This window comes from Podarcis erhardii, assembly GCF_964252035.2.
Source record: "Podarcis erhardii genome assembly, chromosome: 12".
NCBI lineage: Eukaryota > Metazoa > Chordata > Lepidosauria > Squamata > Lacertidae > Podarcis > Podarcis erhardii.
In genome coordinates, this window is record NC_138513.1 from 46,382,834 (window position 1) to 46,402,285 (window position 19,452).

The 19,452-nt window shown below is 43.7% G+C and overlaps 1 protein-coding gene and 1 long non-coding RNA gene across 2 annotated transcripts in view; one reads left to right on the top strand and one right to left on the bottom strand.

The window, feature by feature from the left end:
- Nucleotides 1–660: 660 nt before the first annotated feature.
- Nucleotides 661–19,452, bottom strand: part of DPY19L1 (dpy-19 like C-mannosyltransferase 1) — a 45,794-nt gene continuing 27,002 nt past the window's right edge. Inside the window, exons 15-23 of the mRNA XM_081834791.1 lie at nucleotides 19,040–19,141; nucleotides 18,306–18,377; nucleotides 17,784–17,824; nucleotides 17,180–17,207; nucleotides 9,177–9,296; nucleotides 8,392–8,566; nucleotides 7,810–7,909; nucleotides 4,728–4,853; nucleotides 661–2,631 (exon numbers count right to left, since the gene is read on the bottom strand). Of these exons, the coding sequence (XP_081690917.1) occupies nucleotides 2,475–2,631; nucleotides 4,728–4,853; nucleotides 7,810–7,909; nucleotides 8,392–8,566; nucleotides 9,177–9,296; nucleotides 17,180–17,207; nucleotides 17,784–17,824; nucleotides 18,306–18,377; nucleotides 19,040–19,141 (921 nt within the window). The 3' untranslated portion in view covers nucleotides 661–2,474. The remainder of the gene's footprint in view (nucleotides 2,632–4,727; nucleotides 4,854–7,809; nucleotides 7,910–8,391; nucleotides 8,567–9,176; nucleotides 9,297–17,179; nucleotides 17,208–17,783; nucleotides 17,825–18,305; nucleotides 18,378–19,039; nucleotides 19,142–19,452) is intronic.
- Nucleotides 3,248–19,452, top strand: part of LOC309326292 — a 300,370-nt gene continuing 284,165 nt past the window's right edge. Inside the window, exon 1 of the long non-coding RNA XR_014150270.1 lies at nucleotides 3,248–3,356. This is a non-coding gene — a long non-coding RNA (uncharacterized lncRNA). The remainder of the gene's footprint in view (nucleotides 3,357–19,452) is intronic.

The window sequence follows — 19,452 nt, forward strand, 5'->3', positions numbered from 1 at the left end:
TAGCATCAGAGATAAAGGGGAGGGCTGACGGTCCCCAAACAAACTATTCTGTTGTCAGGATGCTCTTGGAATCACACCATTCATTGGAGGGACTCAAAACATCTTCCATCAGTTTGGGGGTACCAAAACGTAATACCCTAAAAAAAAAAGCAATATAGACTTTATACTACTTCATATCAAAAGGTGGGACTTCTGGTGAAAAGGCGACGAGGGTCCTGTCACTTTTAGTTTAATATGTGGTAGTCATCTTCCAAGACACTTGCAGAAATGGTCTTGTTACACCCAATAACATTCTTATAATATTGAATATTTATTTATGGATACTTTATTTATAAATTGATGCCTAAAAACAATGGTGGAATTGCAGCTTTTAAAAAGAAACTTAAGGCTAACTGATGCCATTTTTTAAATACTTGCTGACCAAATGTTCCAACGATAAAGTTTTCCAGAAATTATTACACAGAAGCACAAATATGAACAAAGCTTTTATTTTAACCACGAACATCAACAATTGGCATAAAATGCATAAAAATACAGTATTTTTGTGCTGTAATATAATTACAAAAGACATCTTCTTGAATGTTAATTTTCCACAGCCCAATCCTCATTAGTGGTTGTCTTAACAAATAGGAAACAAAAGGAGGTTGTTGTTTTTTTAAAAAAAAATTCAACTAAAACCCTTTCTTTAGCTCTCCTCACTTTAATCAATCTGAGGCACAACCAAAATATGGATAATCCCTCTTATATCACTATCTTGAAATCCACTTTAATAGTCTATGTAATAAATTATGCTTCTTGCTGCAGAATTTACTACATTTAAGTCACAGACAAAGCTGTGCCTGCAGTACAGAAGTTAAAATTCAACAGAGAGCTGAACAAACAGTTTTCCAGATGGTTCCTTATCTAGATGATTTGCAATGTTTTTTAGTAGCTGTTGCATAAACAGAATTCATATTGCCTTTTTGGCAGAGTGTTCCCCCACCTCTCGCATATGACAATCTTGCTCTACCAATAAAAAAGCAAATTCCTGCCTGAAGTTGAGCTGTGCATCATCATCAGAATCTCACTAAAAGCAGAAATCAAAATACGTGGCAGTTTAAAAAAAATGGCAAAGATACTGTTGTAGATTATTTAATATTTGCCAAACTATTAGTTTTACTTTTACATAAATTAACTATTCAAAGATGTACAAAAGAGCCACAAAAACTGAAATGAGTTTATTTCCATTTATTTTACATTGCTCTAGTAGTTACATTTTGTTTCTCAGGGAATGTTATTTCCTATCAATTTAGACTCTCTTTCTACAAGGTAGGCAAAATATGTTCTATTACTAAATTAAGGCCAAAGCATAAAAAGATTTTTCTAAACCCTGAAAACTTTTTCCTTGTTAATATTTCATATGTGCAAAATTTGTTAAGTTTTGTCTACTTTGGTGATAAACCATTTCAACATCTGGTAGAAAAAATACTGCTTACTAAAATTAGTTTCATTGGTCTGATTTTAGCAACTACTTTAAAAAGAAGGCTGAAGATTGTGGATTGTGCACATTTGCCATCTAAAATATGAAATTCAAAGTTATTCAGAATAATTTCCATGTAGAACAAAAACTTAAAATATATTACCTAGCTCTAAAATGACCTAAAACATTGGGGATTTTTCATCGGTTTTCATAAAAACAGCCACTTGCACATAAATGAGATAGTGAAAACTATCCAATTCCGTCACAAAAAATATACATATTCATAAAAGGTGAAATATGAGATGCATGCTGGGGGAATGGGATTAGCAATATAATGTGGCGACTATGTATGGAATGCTGCGCCTTCCTAGCTATTTCGGGTTGAAAGATGCACTGACTATACTAGGAAAGATCATCTGCCTCTGCAATTTCACTGATTTTGAAAACTGGCATACTTTTCCACAGCCATTTTTGCTCACTTGCTTTGGATCAGTATTTATTTAAAAATGTTTGAACACATAAACATTTGCATAGCAAATTTTAAAGAACTGACCCAAGTCTACGACTGAGAATATTTTAAAAATGTCCTCATTGTAAAAGTCTAGTAATCCCTGCAGTATACTGTACTCCTGGCACCCTAGCGCTTCCAATTCTGAACGTATTTATTCAGAAGCCGTTATCATTTACATCAATGGAATGTACTTCCAAATAAATATAACTGGACTCACCATTTAAGGCTGATCCAATGAAGTAGCCCTATATGCAGCTACACGGTTTTAAATATGAAAAAGGGATAGAGCCTATGTAGGCACAAAGCTTTGGTTGCTACAACTGACAAAGGAACTTCCTGAGCATAGAATTCTCTGGAACGCAGCCTATGTCTAATGGTGCAATCCATTAAAATGAATGTCAAAAGTCCTGTTGGTTTTAATGGACACTGAATTGAGAGCTCTCTTTTGCTTAGTTGCCAGTTTAAAAATACATATACTGTCAGAAAATGTGTTGCACTGAAGAGTCATTCCCGGGTAACTTCTAATACTTTGTATACATTGTTGTTGAACACTGTTCTGAAGTATGGCCTGGAATCCATGCTCATGAGGGTACACAAGGGAACTTTTCCAGCATTGGCAGCATCTTCTATATCCCAGATTTCTGGCATGCTGCAGCCGGGCCTAAAAGGGATTTAAATATTGTCAGCAAACAGGATACACATCATTTGAGTGAATGGTGGAAGAACAACAGTGATCAAGTGTAATTATTTTACTGACAACAAAGTCGATACTTTCCCCCATGTCACTTTTTTACTTACTAAATCACTTTAATCCTAAGACCCCACTATTCATCCTCTAAAGCCTCTCCTAAGGGTTGAGGTCCCTCCTGAACAATGTGGGATGCAACTGGGAAACTTTCATTCCGTGAACTAGTCAATTTAGGATCTAGGCCAAAATTGGACACCATTTCACACTGTTTAGGCAGGGTCCCGACCCTCAGGAGAGGCTTTATCAAGTGTGCAGATGCCTGCTGGGGAGAGGGGGTGATGGGAAACTTTTCATCCACAACCTTTCTTAGGATCCATGCTACAGTGGTACCTTGGGTTAAGAATTTAATTCGTTCCGGAGGTCCATTCTTAACCTGAAACTGTTCTTAACCCGAGGTACCACTTTAGCTAATGGGGCCTCCCGCTGCCACCGCACAATTTCTGTTCTCATCCTGAAGCAAAGTCCTTAACCTGAGGTACTATTTCTGGGTTAGCGGAGTCTGTAACCTGAAGCGTCTGTAACCTGAGGTACCAACAGGATGGGTTCCTAGAATGTTGAAGGAGACATGACACACTTTTAAATTTGGAAATCCGCCATGATGGGATAAGACTGAGCTGCAGAGTTATAAATAGAGGGAGGTAAACTCTTAATATGTCATTATCTGTATTTCAAGTCAGATTTGGTAAATCTCCCCTGGAAAGGCTAATGTTTGATGCAAGCGGTCTGGGGAAATTAATGAGCAAACGCCTAGATTTGATTTCATCGGAACTGAGAGAAGATGGTGTCTGCTGGCAGCGAAATGACTTTTGGATTGATTTGGCACAAACACCAGTGTGTGAGGAGATACTGCAACAATAGAGGAGAATCATACGTATAAAATCCACACAGAAATACATCATTGCTTACTTCAACTCGCTTGTGGAAACAACTCAGAGGCCATGAAAGAAGGAAGGTTAACAACAGGAAGATTTAATGGAACTATTGGAAAGACTATCCAAGGCAGCAGAGATATGAGATGATCAGAGGCCCCCTGAACTTGAAGCATGGGAAGTCCCAACAAAAAAATATATAATTTAGGCAGAATATTTGGACTATTTGATATGTATTTGTATAATTTGGAACATTTAATGTGGTTTGATTGGATTGTTAAAATAGGAAACTTAATAAAAACGATTAAAAAAAAATAAAATCCACACCAACATTTAAACAACGCAGTGGAATCTAGAGCAAAATACTATGAAAATTGGCATCCTTGCCAAGAAACTTTACAATGACAGTGCTGCTCAAGCAGCTTCATTCAGAATCTGTCTGCAGTCACAATATAAAATGACTCAAGGGATGAGGAGGATTTAAATCACACACAGCTCTATCCAAGACAGGGGTAGCCAATGTAGTGCCCTCAATGTGTTTTGGACTCACATCCCCATTAGCCCCAGCCAGAAAAAGTCAGGGAAGACAGAAGCTGTATTCCCAACAAAACTAGGAGGAGGGGGCAGGCACAACCACATTGGCTGTCCCTGATGTAAAAACCCATTTAATTTCAATGACCAATCCTTACTAAGGGTCATCAAAAACTTAGGTTCCAAAGTTCCACAATGATGCTCATACGAACTTAAGAAAATCCTTAGAGATCCAAGTAGATCTTATTAATATTCAGAACATAAGAAGCAACAAAAAGCGTAATATATTGTATCTGACACGGCGGCTACAAAAGCAAAATTCTAATTTTAAGGATTGCTTTGAAGATCACTTTCAACCATTAGCACCAACTGCCCAAATTCCAAAAACTAAAGGTGGACACCACCAATAAGAGTTGACCCAATGTCTTGGGGTTTACAGAAGGTGAGTGGCCAAATTCCCAAACCACCTCAGCATGACAAGACGTCACAGAAAAATCCCAAAGTTCTGCACCTGCACTTTCTCCTAACCAGCCGGTGCAAAGAAAGCACTCGAACCCCTTGATCACTGATAGGAAAAGAACAGGGTAAACTTACATACTGATTACTTACTTAGATCTCCTCAGGCACCAAGAATCTTCTAAAATGTAGTAATTTACTCCCAACTTCAGCAATTCCCTTTTAACTTCTTTTGCTGGTTTTCGGCTATACATGGAATAAACTGTTTTCGTTCTTGCCCTAGGAGGAAGAGAAAGCTACAAATATACCAAGTAACCAAGAAAAAAAAAATAACTTGAGCAAACAATACACAGCTCATCACTGAAGTAAAGTGGAAAAGAATGTTTGCGGTATACGGCTAATTTGGTGTATTTTTTTAATATAGTTAATAACATACTTCATGAGATGTCTGACATATATATTTGTGGTAAAATACACAGGAGGATAAACAGAACTAGTAAGATAAGGACTGAAGGAAATGGAAAAACCACATACTGGTAGCTAATACCTGATTTAGTTAACATTTGCCAGAAAAATCAGAAACAAATATGAAATAATTTCTGGAGCACAAATCCTAACCCCAAATGGAAGGAAGGTGGTTACTTCCTGAAGTGTAAGAACAGAAAGTGAAAAGCCTCACTTACCATGAGTTTTATTTTTAGTCAAGAGGCAAGGGACAGGGAACAGCAAAGGGTTAACTCCTCCTGTGGTAGAAGGCAGTGCCAAGCAAAAACCTGGTGCTGGATCCCAGGGAGAACAGCTCTCTCAGGTTCAGAACTCAACTTTAGTAGGAAAAAACCCAGTACCACAGCTCCGACACAGGGTGCAAAACGGGCAGACTTTGGGCTCAACAACAATGACTAAGAAAACACACATAGGCCTAACATTGTATGTCAATGTGTTTGCTTCTAGGGATGCGTCCTTCAACAGGTGGGTTTTCCAGCTGGTATTTTAAGCAGGTGTTTGTCCCACCTTGGAATATAGGTAACTGTTTTGGTGTTGCCCTCCTGATTGCTAACTGAGGTTGGGAAGATGGACTTTCCATGAACTTCCATTATAGCAAGCAGGTAAGAGAGCATGGATATTCACTCAGTTATTTAAATATTCTGCGACAGAGATGCATTTTCCATGTTTCAGTCAAATGAGATCCTGAGTGGGGAGAGGCATTACTTTTTGAGTTGGTGTTCTGCCAAAGGGACGAAGACCAAACAGGAAGCACCCTGGGCAGATCTGTGTGAAGCTCAGGGTGAAGAATCATATGAGCAGGCTTGAATGGTGTTGCTTTAACACAGACTAAGACTTACATAGAGCTGCAGTCTGTGTCAGTGTCTAGTTCCACCTCTTATGAAGAAAAGCTAAAGGGGCTTTGTCTGTTTCCACAACTGTTGATTCTAATGGAGCAGGGAAAGTACCATTGGTATCTAACTGAGCCATGGCCACCTCAGTGCCGCAGACCCGAGGTTACTATTGTTCTTGGTGCATCTCTAAAGGGAGTCCCTCTTTGCGGATTGGAGTCCTTGGTCTACCATCACATGGCTTGACAAAGCTACTGAAGAACTCTGAAAGGAGGAAAGTGGACACAGCAACTGGTGGGAGCAGTGATTGCCCCGAAGTGTCATTTGGGCTGCTGAAATACACAGGGCAAGAACTTTTGCCATGGATGGGATATTGGCTTTGTTGGACAACATCAAAGTCCTGGTAACCACCTTGATATTTGTGATGCGCTCTGGGGAGAGCAATATCAGCCCCTCTGTACATTTGGCTAATTGAGGTGAACAGAAGTAGACCCTCCCTCACTATGCTTCCCTCTCCCATCTGTTTAGAAGCATTAGGTAAAGGTAAAGGGACCCCTGACCACTAGGTCCAGTTGTGACCGTCTCTGGGGTTGCGGCGCTCATCTCGCTTTATTGGCCAAGGGAGCAAGCGTACAGCTTCCGGGTCATGTGGCCAGCAGGACTAAGCCACTTCTGGCAAACCAGAGCAGCGCACAGAAATACTGTTTACCTTCCCGCTGGATCGGTACCTATTTATCTACTTGCACTTCATGCTTTTGAACTGCTAGGTTGGCTGGAGCAGGGACCAAGCAACGGGAGCTCACCCCGTAGCAGGGATTTGAACCACCGACCTTCTGATTGGCAAGTTCTAGGCTCTGTGGTTTAACCCACAGCGCCACCCGCGTCCCTCCTAGAAGCATTAGGGAGAACAAAAAAGGCTGAAGAAAAAGTAGGGGTGGTGAAGTTCTATTGCCAAGTAAGATCTCTTTAATAGCAAGGAGATACTGCTTTGAAATCAAAGGCAGGACCACAAAACTGAAAGGACTCTCCTCCTTGGGAGGAATGCGAATATTTTGCAGTCTTTTGGCAGGCCTTGTTTTCTTTTAGAGGAGGAGTTTGCCCTTTGCTGCTGCCTGCTCTCCAGCTTGTTGATACAATAGCAACTCACACTCTTTATTTTAAGCCAGGAAAAACCTGGTTTAGGATTAGTGAGCTTGCATGCCGGAAGGAACAAATCTATCGCTGACTTACTCATCTCTCTCTACAGCAAAGCTTCTGTCTAAAGCCAATAACTATATTTTATTCATCCTATTTTAATCAATTAAAAAGCACTACAACATAATGCTATATTAAATCAGTTGTTTATTTGAAACTATCCAGCTAATTTCAAACTCATCCAACCCTGTATTTTAATCTTTCCTCCCAAACAATACAAAATAAGATTTGCTCAGTCCACCACCACCTTTGATCCATCTCTATAGATCATACTCTAGTCACCAGCTTCCCATTTAAAGCACCCAGTGACAACCAGTTGTTTTTTTAATCCAGGAGTATGATAATTTGTGAACAATATATTCAAGTACACAGGAGGCCAGAGACCTCTATACAAGTATAATAAACCAAAGGACCTGAAGAACACAAGCCAGACCCATTTCATTGTTTGTTTCAACAAAAAAGGTACATGCTGCACCTGTAGAACCTCACAGAATCATAAAAAAGAGATAAGATTACACTAATCAAAAGTGGAAACAGCATTTTAGATGCAATCTGCAAAAGTCCAAGTATCCCAGCACACAAAGCTCCAGCTCATATAATTCAGGGAGCAAAAGACACAGCTTATTCCCAATTTTTAGAAGTCTTGTTACATCAATTTCCTTGCTGAGTAAATCAGAATATTTAAAATTTGAAGTTTAAAATCTTACCGTAAACCTGCATCTTCATAATGAGGATGGTTCACGATAGGTCGAAGAGCAGACAATTTTACACTTGCCATTGTAGGCATTGGACCCGCAAAAACAGCATCTGAAATATATAAAAGAAAATTAAAAATCAAACAATTGGGCAAAGTATTGTAAAAATGTAGAATAAAGTAAAGATGACTAAACTTTTTAAAAATCAGAGCTCAAAATGTACATTCATATTAATACATTCAGGCATGACATCATTCTTAGCGGCAAAACTAAAACTACATCAGATTTCATCTAATACTCTAATTGTTCTTACATTATTCTTGATATTTTAAAGTTATAATACTTCAAATTCTCTACTTAATACAAGTCTTAGTGTACTATAAAACAATATAATTACAGAAACCTTAGAGACTGGTCCTTTCATTCTTATGTCACTTACTATAAAACACAACACTGGGGAAAACAGCATAATAATCCTGTTCTTCAACACAGGACACAAAATTGCTGCTTGCCTTATGATAGATGCTGTAGCAGATACTGGGGGGGGAAAGCACAAAAGCACAAAAAAAGCAGGGGGTCAAGTGTTTGTTTTACCTGGTTTGGTCTTTTCTTTTATCCATAACAGTAGTTCTTCCTGGGGCAAGTTGCTAAATTCTCCCACAATGCTCCATTCTCTTTGAAGGTTTGCTACTCCTTCAAATGCCATCATTGCTAAAATCGCAAGAACAAGTGTTCCAGGCTGGATTTTGCTAAACAGCCATCCAAACAGCTGATATGAAGAAATTAAAAGCCATTTAACTGTACATACAACTTAAGTTTCTACATTTCCATTTTTTCAAAACACCAGCTAAACACCAGCTTAACAAATTACACGGAAAAACATGAGAATCCAGTTCACGATACATTTTCAACTGAAATTAACAATAACCATAAACTCTAATATTGATATTAGAAGTATCCACTGTAGCACAGTGTGTTTATCTCCTTGCATGTTAATGCAATCAAAATTAAAATAATTAAGCTGTGTCATTTTATTGACTAAGGCATGGATGCTCTGTATGTATATCAATATTGACCACTGGAACAAATCTATGTTGAGAGATAACATTAGACAAAGGTATTGTCACTAACACAAGTTTCCATTGATTTCTTATCCTTTATATTGTATATATGCAGTATGTTTTCTGTCAGCCCACAATATTTTGATAGAATGTTTTTTCTGTATTGCGTATTTAATAATAAGTATATATTTTTGTAATTCTATAATCAAGTAATTCAAAATATTAAACATTTGGCATACTGAAATGCTATATCAGCCCCTCTGTAAAACATACTAAGTAAATTACTACATCAGCCGGACAAATAAAACAGTAGCTTACTTGCTTTGAACATATCAATGATGCCATGATGCACATATGAGGTGTCAGAAACAGCTTTAGTCTCATAAATAAAATAGCAAGAACAGTAAAAAATATAAGCTGCAGTGCATGGTATACTATCTGAAAACAAACAAACACAAAGGCATAAGAAAATAATGCTTATTAAAAGAGCTGTCAAAACTATGAACATAAACCTATTAACTATAAGAAAGAAGGTTTACCTTTTTATATAGATGCTCCTTGGAGCACTGCATTATTTTTATATTTAAACCCACTGGGGGGGGCAGGGGAGAGAGAGACTATGAATGAGAGACAAAACATTTTAGAAAGATGAATACCCCGTGGGAATAGAAGAGACTAGTTTGAAGCTCAATTTTAATGGCTGCGTTTTTCTGTACATTTATTAAAATAACTGAATTCCATTTCATTCTGGTTTTATCCCACACCACCACTCTAATCCAACAATGATTTGGATGCAAATAACCCATACTGATGAGTTTCAGAGAAGATAACTCTGATGTGTAAATGGAACTTCCAGAAGTATAAGGATTTACTCATTCACTTTAATGAAGAATATGCCCCCTTTGCTGCCTGGACCTGTCCTCTTACACTGAAAGGAATTGCAAGATATTATGCATTCCTTCTGTGTGCACACAGCCCATGTGATTAATGGTAAACTGTGGATATGCTTTGAGTAATCATTGCAATAGGGGTGTTGTGAACATTCAAGCAATACTGGGGCAAAGTATTGGGGCACAGCCATGTTCCCAGGCCCATTCTGATCCTGATACTTCTTAAATCACCACCACCACATTCACTTGCTCCATAAATTCCCCACAAAGTAGAGGAAGGTGTTAGATGCCTCTGCAGAGCATCTTTTCCCTCTGGGGACTGTGACTTCGTCCCAGCATCCCCAACAGAAACCGATAGCACATCATTTCCCTCCAAAACCAGGCCTTGGAGGGTTTCTACCCTTCAGAATTGACAACTGCAGTGTTATGTTTTCACTGGAGGTTTTAAGATTGGCAATCCCAATCCTGGGCAGGAAAAAATAAGATGCAGGGAGATTTAAGATGTTGGACGCTCTCGCTTTGCCCTTGCCCCAAAGTAAATTTCTGAGCTCTGAGGCAGGAATAGGAGGCAAAGTTAAAACCTGTCATTTGATACTTAGCACTTCACACCTATGTAAAAGAACAGTTTGATGTAAATCCACACCAAACAAGCAGTTTTTGTCCACGTTAAACAACTCAGCAAGGAAACTGGCCTATGTTTGCAATTTTAATTCAAAGAACCCTGATGTGCACCACCAATTTAAACTTGTGCAATCATTTCCTACTATCTCCATTGTTTTTCTTAAATCAGCACTTCCATTTCCCACAGAAGGTAACTGTCACAGCCACCCAGGTGGGTCCCAGCTCACGAGAGACCTTACTCCGTTGTAGTTTACTTACAGGAAAAGTTTATTGAAGATAATTGCTTCTTTCACAGTTCAGCATTGTGGCTGTACGTCTGTCACGTTAGACCGCCGAAGTCCCCCTCTGACTCCTCCCCTCCTCCACACCAACTTAATAGCCTGGCTCTAGACCACCTCTTCCTCTCCTTTCTTTTCCGCAGGGTCTTTCTGCCCCCCTGGGTTCTCTCTTTCCGGGATTCGCCTGAGGCTGAATCCTCTGCCGCCTCCTGCCCCCTCCTTCTGGCTTTGGGGCCGGGCTCCTCCTCTGAGCTTTCCCCACTTCCGCGCGCCTCTATGTTTGAACTTGGCGCGCGTACGTTGCTTTTGACCTTTCCTTCGTCCTCTATACTGCCCCCTGTTCCACTCTCTACCCTTTCCGGCTGAACACCTTGCTCCAACCCCCTCTCTCTGTTTTCTCCTGTTCCTCCTCCCTCCGAGAGGCTGACAACTCCACCCCCTTTACTCCGTTCCGGCTGAGACCCCTCTGACAGCGTCTGTGCTTCACTGGGCTTTCTCCCCTCCTTCCCTGACTTTTCACAGCTTCTCTCTTCTCCTGCTTTTCGCCTGATCATGCTAGCTCCCTTTTGGGAATCCTCTGACTCACTGCTTAGGCTCATAGATTCCCTTCGAATTCCGTCATCTTCTTCCTCGTCTCTCTCTCCCTCCTCCCACTCGCTTTCCGTCTCCTCTGCCATCTCCTCACTTCTCCCAGAAACCCTGACATCCATCCCCCCCTCGAAGCCCCCCCTTCCCCCCTCCCGGTCGCTGGGTGCAGGTTGAGGGAAATGTGGTTCTTCCTGGGTCGGTTCAGGATACCGGGTGTCCACGTCAATCTTCTCCTCTGGCAGCTCCGTATACGTGTGTTCGAACTCGGGTTCCCCCCCTGAAGGCATCACAGTCTCTTCCTCCCTCACTGCTTCTCCTGGCGCTGCCTGCCAAGGACCTATCATCCACCTCTGACTCCATACCTCCCTTGGCTGATCCACCCACCAATAAGGGTTTGTCTCTCCCCCCCCCAGGCGGGGATCCCTGGTCGGGCTTGTTTTGGGCGTAGAGCCCTCGGGCGAGGAGAAACCCCCGAACGTGCTGCCCGACAAAGTGGGCGTGAAAAGCCAATCATCAAAATACTCCTCGGGCATGGGTTTGTGCGGAAAAATTGCATGAAACTCCTCCTTCAACAGGGGTTCGTCCAAAGCGTAACCCGGCACCCAGCTATTTGCAGAGACTGGAGTGCCTTCCCTGGCGAGAAAATATTCAACCCCCTCCTCCCCCCATCGTGAATCCAGTATCTCTGTGACCTCATTAAGAGGTTCTGGTCTTGGCGACTCCCCTCTCTCAGGCGCCCTTCTACGTGGCTCTGGAGGTGCTCCTGACTCTTGAAACCTGTGTGGGGCTTTGTAGGGAGTGAGCACCGACCTATGAAAGACCGGGTGCACCCTGGAGCCCTCCGGAAGGGCTAGGCGAAAAGCCACCGGATTGATCTTAGCCTCAACTTGATATGGTCCTAGCTGCCTGTGTTCTAACTTCTTTTTGGCCAACGACCTGGCCGGCATCGCGTGGGCTGCTAACCATACCCAGTCCCCAACCTGAATGTCTTCCCCCGCCCTTCTGTGTTTATCGGCTTGCACCTTATACGCCTGCTTTGCCAGCTCCAAATGTCTCCGCAGCTCCTCGTGCACCTCTTGCAACTCTGCTGCAAACTGGTCGGCATTTTGAGGTTCCCCCCCTTCAGGTGCTGTAAAGCTCGGGAAGGTTCTGGGATGACGTCCATAGTTCGCGAAGAAAGGCGTCACCCCGGTGGATGCGTGCTTCGTGTTGTTGTAGGCGAACTCAGCCATCGGCAGGTAGTCCACCCACGCCGCGGGTCGCTGGTTGGCGTAACACCGTAGGTACTGCTGCATGATCGCGTTGACCCTCTCCGCTTGACCGTTGGTCTGTGGATGCCTCGCCGACGTCAGGTTGATCTTGACGTGCAAGATACCCAGAAGCTTCCGCCAGAAAGTGGAAACAAATTGGCGCCCCCTGTCGGACAAGACGGACTGCGGTAGTCCATGCACTCTGAAGACGTGATCGATGAAGAGCTTTGCGGTCTGTTCTGCCGTCGCCACCTTGGCACAAGGAATGAAGTGCGCCATTTTGGTGAACAAGTCCACAACCACTAACACCGCCGTCTTACCTCTGGAGCTGGGCAGGTCTGTAACAAAGTCCAACGCTACCCTCTCCCACGGTTGCTGCGGTGTCTCCAGCGGTTCTAACAATCCCGCCTGCTTCTGATGCACTGGTTTGGACCTCTGGCAGATATCGCACCTGGCTACGTAGTCCGCCACCTCTCCTCTCATCTGGGGCCACCAAAAGTCCCTTGCCACCAACTCCATCGTCTTCTCTTTGCCGAAATGGCCCGCACTCGGGGCATCGTGCAATTGTTGCAAAACCGTGGCGCGAAGCTCGTCGGTGGGCACGTAAAGGGCGCCCTTGCGAGTCAAAAGTCCATCCTGCAACTGAAACTCATTGTTGTCAGGCGACCCTCTGCGGAGCTCCTCCATCTTGGATTGTGCAAACTGATCCTCTTGCAGCGCGCGTCGCACCGCGTCCAGGTCGACTGCGATGGTAGCGCACGTCCACGCCTGCGGTGCGAAAATGTACTTTGCTGCGATTGGAGCTACTTCCTCCAGGTATTGAGGCTTTCGGGACAGCGCGTCTGCTATAACATTGGAGTCTCCAGGGATGTATTCTATTTTGAAATCGAAATCTGCAAAGAATTCCGCCCAGCGCATGTGTCGTTGGGTTTGCAATTTAGCCGTCCGCCAATACTCCAAGTTCTTGTGATCCGTGCGGACCTGCACCGTGTGCTTGGCTCCTATCAAGAAGTGTCGCCACGCTTTGAAAGCTGCATGAATGGCCAACAACTCCCTGTCCCATATGGTGTAGTTGCGCTCCGTCTTGCTGAGCTTCCGGGAGTAGAATGCACCCGGTCTCCAGTTGCCTTGCGAATCCTCTTGCAAGAGGACGGCCCCAACTGCTCTGTCTGATGCATCTGTCTCTACCCGCATGGGCCTGCCAGGATTCACGTGCAGCAGCTGCTCCTCGGAGGCGAAAAGGCTTTTAAGCTTCCGAAAGGATCGCTCTGCTTGTTCGGTCCAGACGAACTTCTTCTTCTTGGAACTGAGGGTGTCAGTGATTGCCGCCGTCGCGTTTGCAAAACCTTTAATAAACTTGCGATAAAAATTGGCAAAGCCGATGAACCTCTGGACCTCCTTCCGATTTCGAGGGCTTTTCCAGTCCAACAGCGCTTGGACTTTAGTCTTGTCCATGGCCAGTCCCTCGTCGGACAGCTTGTAGCCAAGGAAATCTACCTCTCTCACATCAAACTGGCACTTCTCCAACTTGGCGTACAGCCTGTGTTCCTTCAGCCTCTGCAGAACTTCCTTCACGTCCTTATCGTGATCCTCTGGCGATTCCGAGAAAATCAGGATATCGTCGAGAAAACAGACACACTTCTTGTAGAGGAGACCTGCCAGGACGTGATGCATGAATGCTTGGAAAACATGGCTGCCATTTTGTAGACCGAAGGGCATAACTCTGTATTCGTACGTGCCCAAAGGAGTGAACATGGCCGTCTTCCACTCGTCGCCCTTCCTGATGCGGATGAGGTTGTAAGCTCCACGTAAATCCAGCTTGGTAAAAATCTTCCCCCTCCTGACTGTAGCCAAAAGGTCGTCAATTTTGGGCATGGGGAAGGCCTTGGGCTTAGTTAGTCTGTTTATGAACCGGTAGTCCACAATGAGCCTCTTCTGGGGCGTGTCTTTCTTTTTCACAAAGAAAACAGGACTGCCTCCCGCTGCTTTAGATTCCTGGATGAATCCGCGCTTGAGGTTGTGTTCTATGAACTCCCGAAGCTCTTGCAGCTCGTCTTCCGACATGGAGTACAGCTTGGCAGTTGGCAACTGCGCGCCTGGCACTAAGTCAATCGCGCAGTCGTAAGGTCTGTGAGGCGGCAATTTGTCAGCTTCCTTTTCGCAGAAAACCTCCAAGAACTCCGCGTACTTGTGAGGAACCGCTTGCACCATACTCAGATGCAGCTGCTGTTCGGCTTCTCCTCCTTGATCGGTTTGGATGCAATTCTGGGCGCAATACGATGAACAAAAGGTGATCTGCCTCTGGTACCAAGCAACCGCGGGACTGTGCCTGTCCAGCCAACTCATGCCCAACACGATGGGCGTGTCCGATAAGTGGGTGACATTGAAACTAATAAGCTCTCGATGGTCTCCAATTTGCATCATCATGGGAGGGGTTTGCTGCACCACTTGCCCCCCCAGCAACTTCCTGCCGTCTACCGTGACCACGTTCAGAGGCGTCGTTGCAGGCAGGAGCGCTATGTTATGCTGCTTGACGAACTGTAATCCCACGAAATCGGCGTTGCTTCCCGAATCGATGGTTGTTGGAACCTCGAGAAGTCGCCCATCAGGCAGCTGGAGTGTTGCTGTGAGTAAAACTGCTGGTTTGGGAGGTAAAGGGTCCATGCGCTGCAAGGATGCTGGGGACTTCTCTACAGATCCGCCTGGCTGAGCCCCAGTAGCTCTGCTTCCAGCCAGGCACTGCAGTTTCCCTGAAGCTGCTCCTCTGATTGCACCTCTGCTGTCACAGTTGCTAGTGCTGCAGTGTGCTTCTGGAGCCTCTGGGGGCACTCTTTCGCCATATGGTGTGCACTGTCGCAGATGTAACACTTCCTGGTTCCTCTAGGAGGCTTCGCTTTGGCTGCAGCAGGGATGGGGCTCTGGGATGGCTTTTGAGCCCTAGCACCACCAATCTCCATTGGCTCTTCGCCTTCCTTCCCCATTGGTGAGGGGTGCGCACGGCTGAAATCCCTGTGCACAAAAGGGAGAGCTTTTGCTTGCGCGCGCGCTTGGGGCCCCCCCTCCTCGTGCCACGGACGTCCCTCATGTCGAATTCCTATAGCCAAAGCCCGTTGCACCACGTCTTCCAGGGTCTGGGGTCTGTCCCCCCTTGCGATCTCATCCTTGACGGAGGGGCTCAATCCCTCCCAAAAAAGATCCCTGACCGGTAGACTGTCCTTCGGCCAATCTAAGGCGGTGAGCAATGCAAAAAATTTAGAATGATATTGGCGTACAGTGGCTCTCCCCTGCCTCAGCCCGTGCATCTGCCGGCGCGCAATGTCCTTATCCACAGAGGATTGAAAACAAGCATCCATTGCCTTGATAAACGCATCTGCATTGCGACGGGCTGGTCCATCTTCGCGCCACAGATTGCGTAGCCAAGCCCTGGCCTCCCCATGCAGGTGCGAAACAATAAATCCCACTCTCTCCTCCTCATCTCTAAAATCATGACGGAGTAAATGCAGTGCATACACGACATCTGCCCTGAAGTTGGGATAGTCTTGCAAGTTGCCATTAAAATGCGAAACTAGGGCACCCCCCCTCCTTCCAAGCGCAATGCCCTCCGCTCTGGAGCCCGGGGTCCCCGCCTTGTCCGCATTTTCCCACCTTGCTTGCAAATCCTGGCACGCTTTCTCCAAGTCAGCATTCTTCTTCTGCGAAGCAATGACTGCCGTTGTGAGAGTGGTAATCTGATCCCGGAGTGCAGCCAGCTGTTCCTCAGCACTCATGGCTGCCCCGTTCGTGAGCTTCGCAAAAAAAAATTTTTGCTTTCAGAGGGAGGGGGACTTTCTGTCACAGCCACCCAGGTGGGTCCCAGCTCACGAGAGACCTTACTCCGTTGTAGTTTACTTACAGGAAAAGTTTATTGAAGATAATTGCTTCTTTCACAGTTCAGCATTGTGGCTGTACGTCTGTCACGTTAGACCGCCGAAGTCCCCCTCTGACTCCTCCCCTCCTCCACACCAACTTAATAGCCTGGCTCTAGACCACCTCTTCCTCTCCTTTCTTTTCCGCAGGGTCTTTCTGCCCCCCTGGGTTCTCTCTTTCCGGGATTCGCCTGAGGCTGAATCCTCTGCCGCCTCCTGCCCCCTCCTTCTGGCTTTGGGGCCGGGCTCCTCCTCTGAGCTTTCCCCACTTCCGCGCGCCTCTATGTTTGAACTTGGCGCGCGTACGTTGCTTTTGACCTTTCCTTCGTCCTCTATACTGCCCCCTGTTCCACTCTCTACCCTTTCCGGCTGAACACCTTGCTCCAACCCCCTCTCTCTGTTTTCTCCTGTTCCTCCTCCCTCCGAGAGGCTGACAACTCCACCCCCTTTACTCCGTTCCGGCTGAGACCCCTCTGACAGCGTCTGTGCTTCACTGGGCTTTCTCCCCTCCTTCCCTGACTTTTCACAGCTTCTCTCTTCTCCTGCTTTTCGCCTGATCATGCTAGCTCCCTTTTGGGAATCCTCTGACTCACTGCTTAGGCTCATAGATTCCCTTCGAATTCCGTCATCTTCTTCCTCGTCTCTCTCTCCCTCCTCCCACTCGCTTTCCGTCTCCTCTGCCATCTCCTCACTTCTCCCAGAAACCCTGACAGTAACTTTTCTAAACTTATCGAGGGAGAGCTCAATAAGCAGAGTTGTAACATAATTCATGCAGGATGAGATCCTTACCTCCCCATGATTGAAATTATCCTCCTGTCTGAACAAAGAACAGTAAGACTGTTATTTGTTTGTTGCATGGAATCAATATGCCGTATGCTACAAATAGTTATTTACAGAACACATCCTCTGTTTACAATCAAACTAAATTAAAAATATAGCAGTTTTTTAATTTATAAGTCCCTTAAGTTATTACAAAGTTACAATAAAACTGTTACTACTAAATTTATTTTGTAAACTTATTTTTTATCAATCTGGGGGCTACTCATATGCACAGATGCTCTGATGCATTTGTTGAACTGCAGTAAAAGTCTTTCATTAATTTCCAATTTTCAATAGGATCACTGCTTTAAAAAAATGTAATTACAGGGCATGGAAGACTACATGGCAAGACCTCTATACGCACACTAATTGCAACCCAGCTAGATTACTGGCATGTTCACAAGGCATAATAAACATTTACTTGCTGTACATATTCATTCCACAAAGTGATGGGAAAACTAACTGGAGACTAGAAGTAAACGATAGGAGCAAAGCTTGGCTGTACAATTACATATAGTCCTTTAGGTAATAATTCATTCAGTGGGTTTGCACTCTCATTTCAAAATTTATTTACCTTTCAGATAATTCCTTGCGACACACAACATGTTGAAATGTCTGTGAACAGACAAGAACATGTTTTAAATAGCCTTTTCTCTAAAGCAGTTTTAATCATATGCCAAAATTACAATTTCCCAAAATTTCCCAATTACAAAATTACAAAATTTTCCAATTACATACTTTGGAATAATTGCTCTTTTTAACAGCAATTCCTTCTTCAGGATTATGTAGACTAGATTTTCATTTTTGGTAATTAACATACTTGTCTTCAAATATGCCTGCAGAAGTAGGTCTAGTAAATAACAGAACATGTAGCTGGAAAGCCCAGATCCAAGTTCATATACTTTGATTTGGCTTTTTGGTCGGTCAGTCAGTCAGTCAGTCAGTCAGTGGCTTTTTATTCACATATTCTGCTCTTTTTGTATGTATGTGCAGACACATGCATGCTAGACATACTCAAATTTAAGTATTAATTGCCTACTTTTAAAGTACTATACACACTAAATGTAAACGAGATGAAAAACAGCAAAGACCTTACCTTCATAACAATTACTGAAAAAACGACAAGAACTACCGGAAGCAGAAGTGTCTTCATGTACTTTATTGGAGTCTGAAACACAGTTTCAATGGGTGGTAAATTTTATGCACAGTAACTTTTCTTACAAAACCATTTTATTTTAAGACATTCTTACTCTAGATTTTCACAATGAACCTCTCCCCAAGTTATTCTATCCAAGAAAAATTGTCAAAACTATTGTGCAGTTAATCTGAATAATGTTTTTCAGTGATTCCATTGTTCCCCGAAGCTTTCAACCTTCACTGTTTGTGAACATAAATTATGGCCTGTAATAAAGTCCTGCCAACCTAGCAGTTCGAAAGCACGTCTCTGGCGGGAAGGTAAACGGCATTTCCGTGCGCTGCTCTGGTTCACCAGAAGAGGCTTAGTCATGCTGGCCACATGACCCAGAAGCTGTACGCCGGCTCCCTCGGCCAATAAAGCGAGATGAGCGCCGCAACCCCAGAGTCGGTCGCGACTGGACCTAATGGTCAGGGGTCCCTTTACCTTTACCTAAAGTCATGACACTGACACTTTATCCAAATATTTTGTTCTACCAACTGCTAACTCAGTTTCATTAAGCAATAGAAGAATCCTGAATTGTTATATTTGTTAAAAAAAATAGCATTCCATTCAAACATTATTTTTCTGATTAAGGAAGAAAAAACTGCAAAACATTAAGGTGTTCCATACTTCATCCACTGATTTTTAATTACCTGTTTTTCCATGAAATCAAACTCCACAGCACAAGTGTACATTGAAGTATGAAAATCCCTATAACCAGTAAATTTTGCCTTCAGCAGGTTGCTTATATGAGCCTGGCAAGAAATTACAGTGAAAATGTATGTTAAATGCATTATTTCAGAGATTAAAAAAAAAATAGAGTGGAAAGTACAAAACGTTGGATTATGCTACATTAAAATTGGTTCAATACAAATAAAAGATCATGGAAATGTCTGAGAAAAAGAACAGCCGTTATTTTGTCATGTTAAGAATAAACAACTTGTAGACCATATAGTAGACACTAGGTGAGGGGCTGTCAACTTTTTGGGTGGGTGAGCACATCTGAAATTTTAAAGAAGTGCCCCTGGGTACCAATCACTAACTGGCTGCTATTGGGCATGGTGTA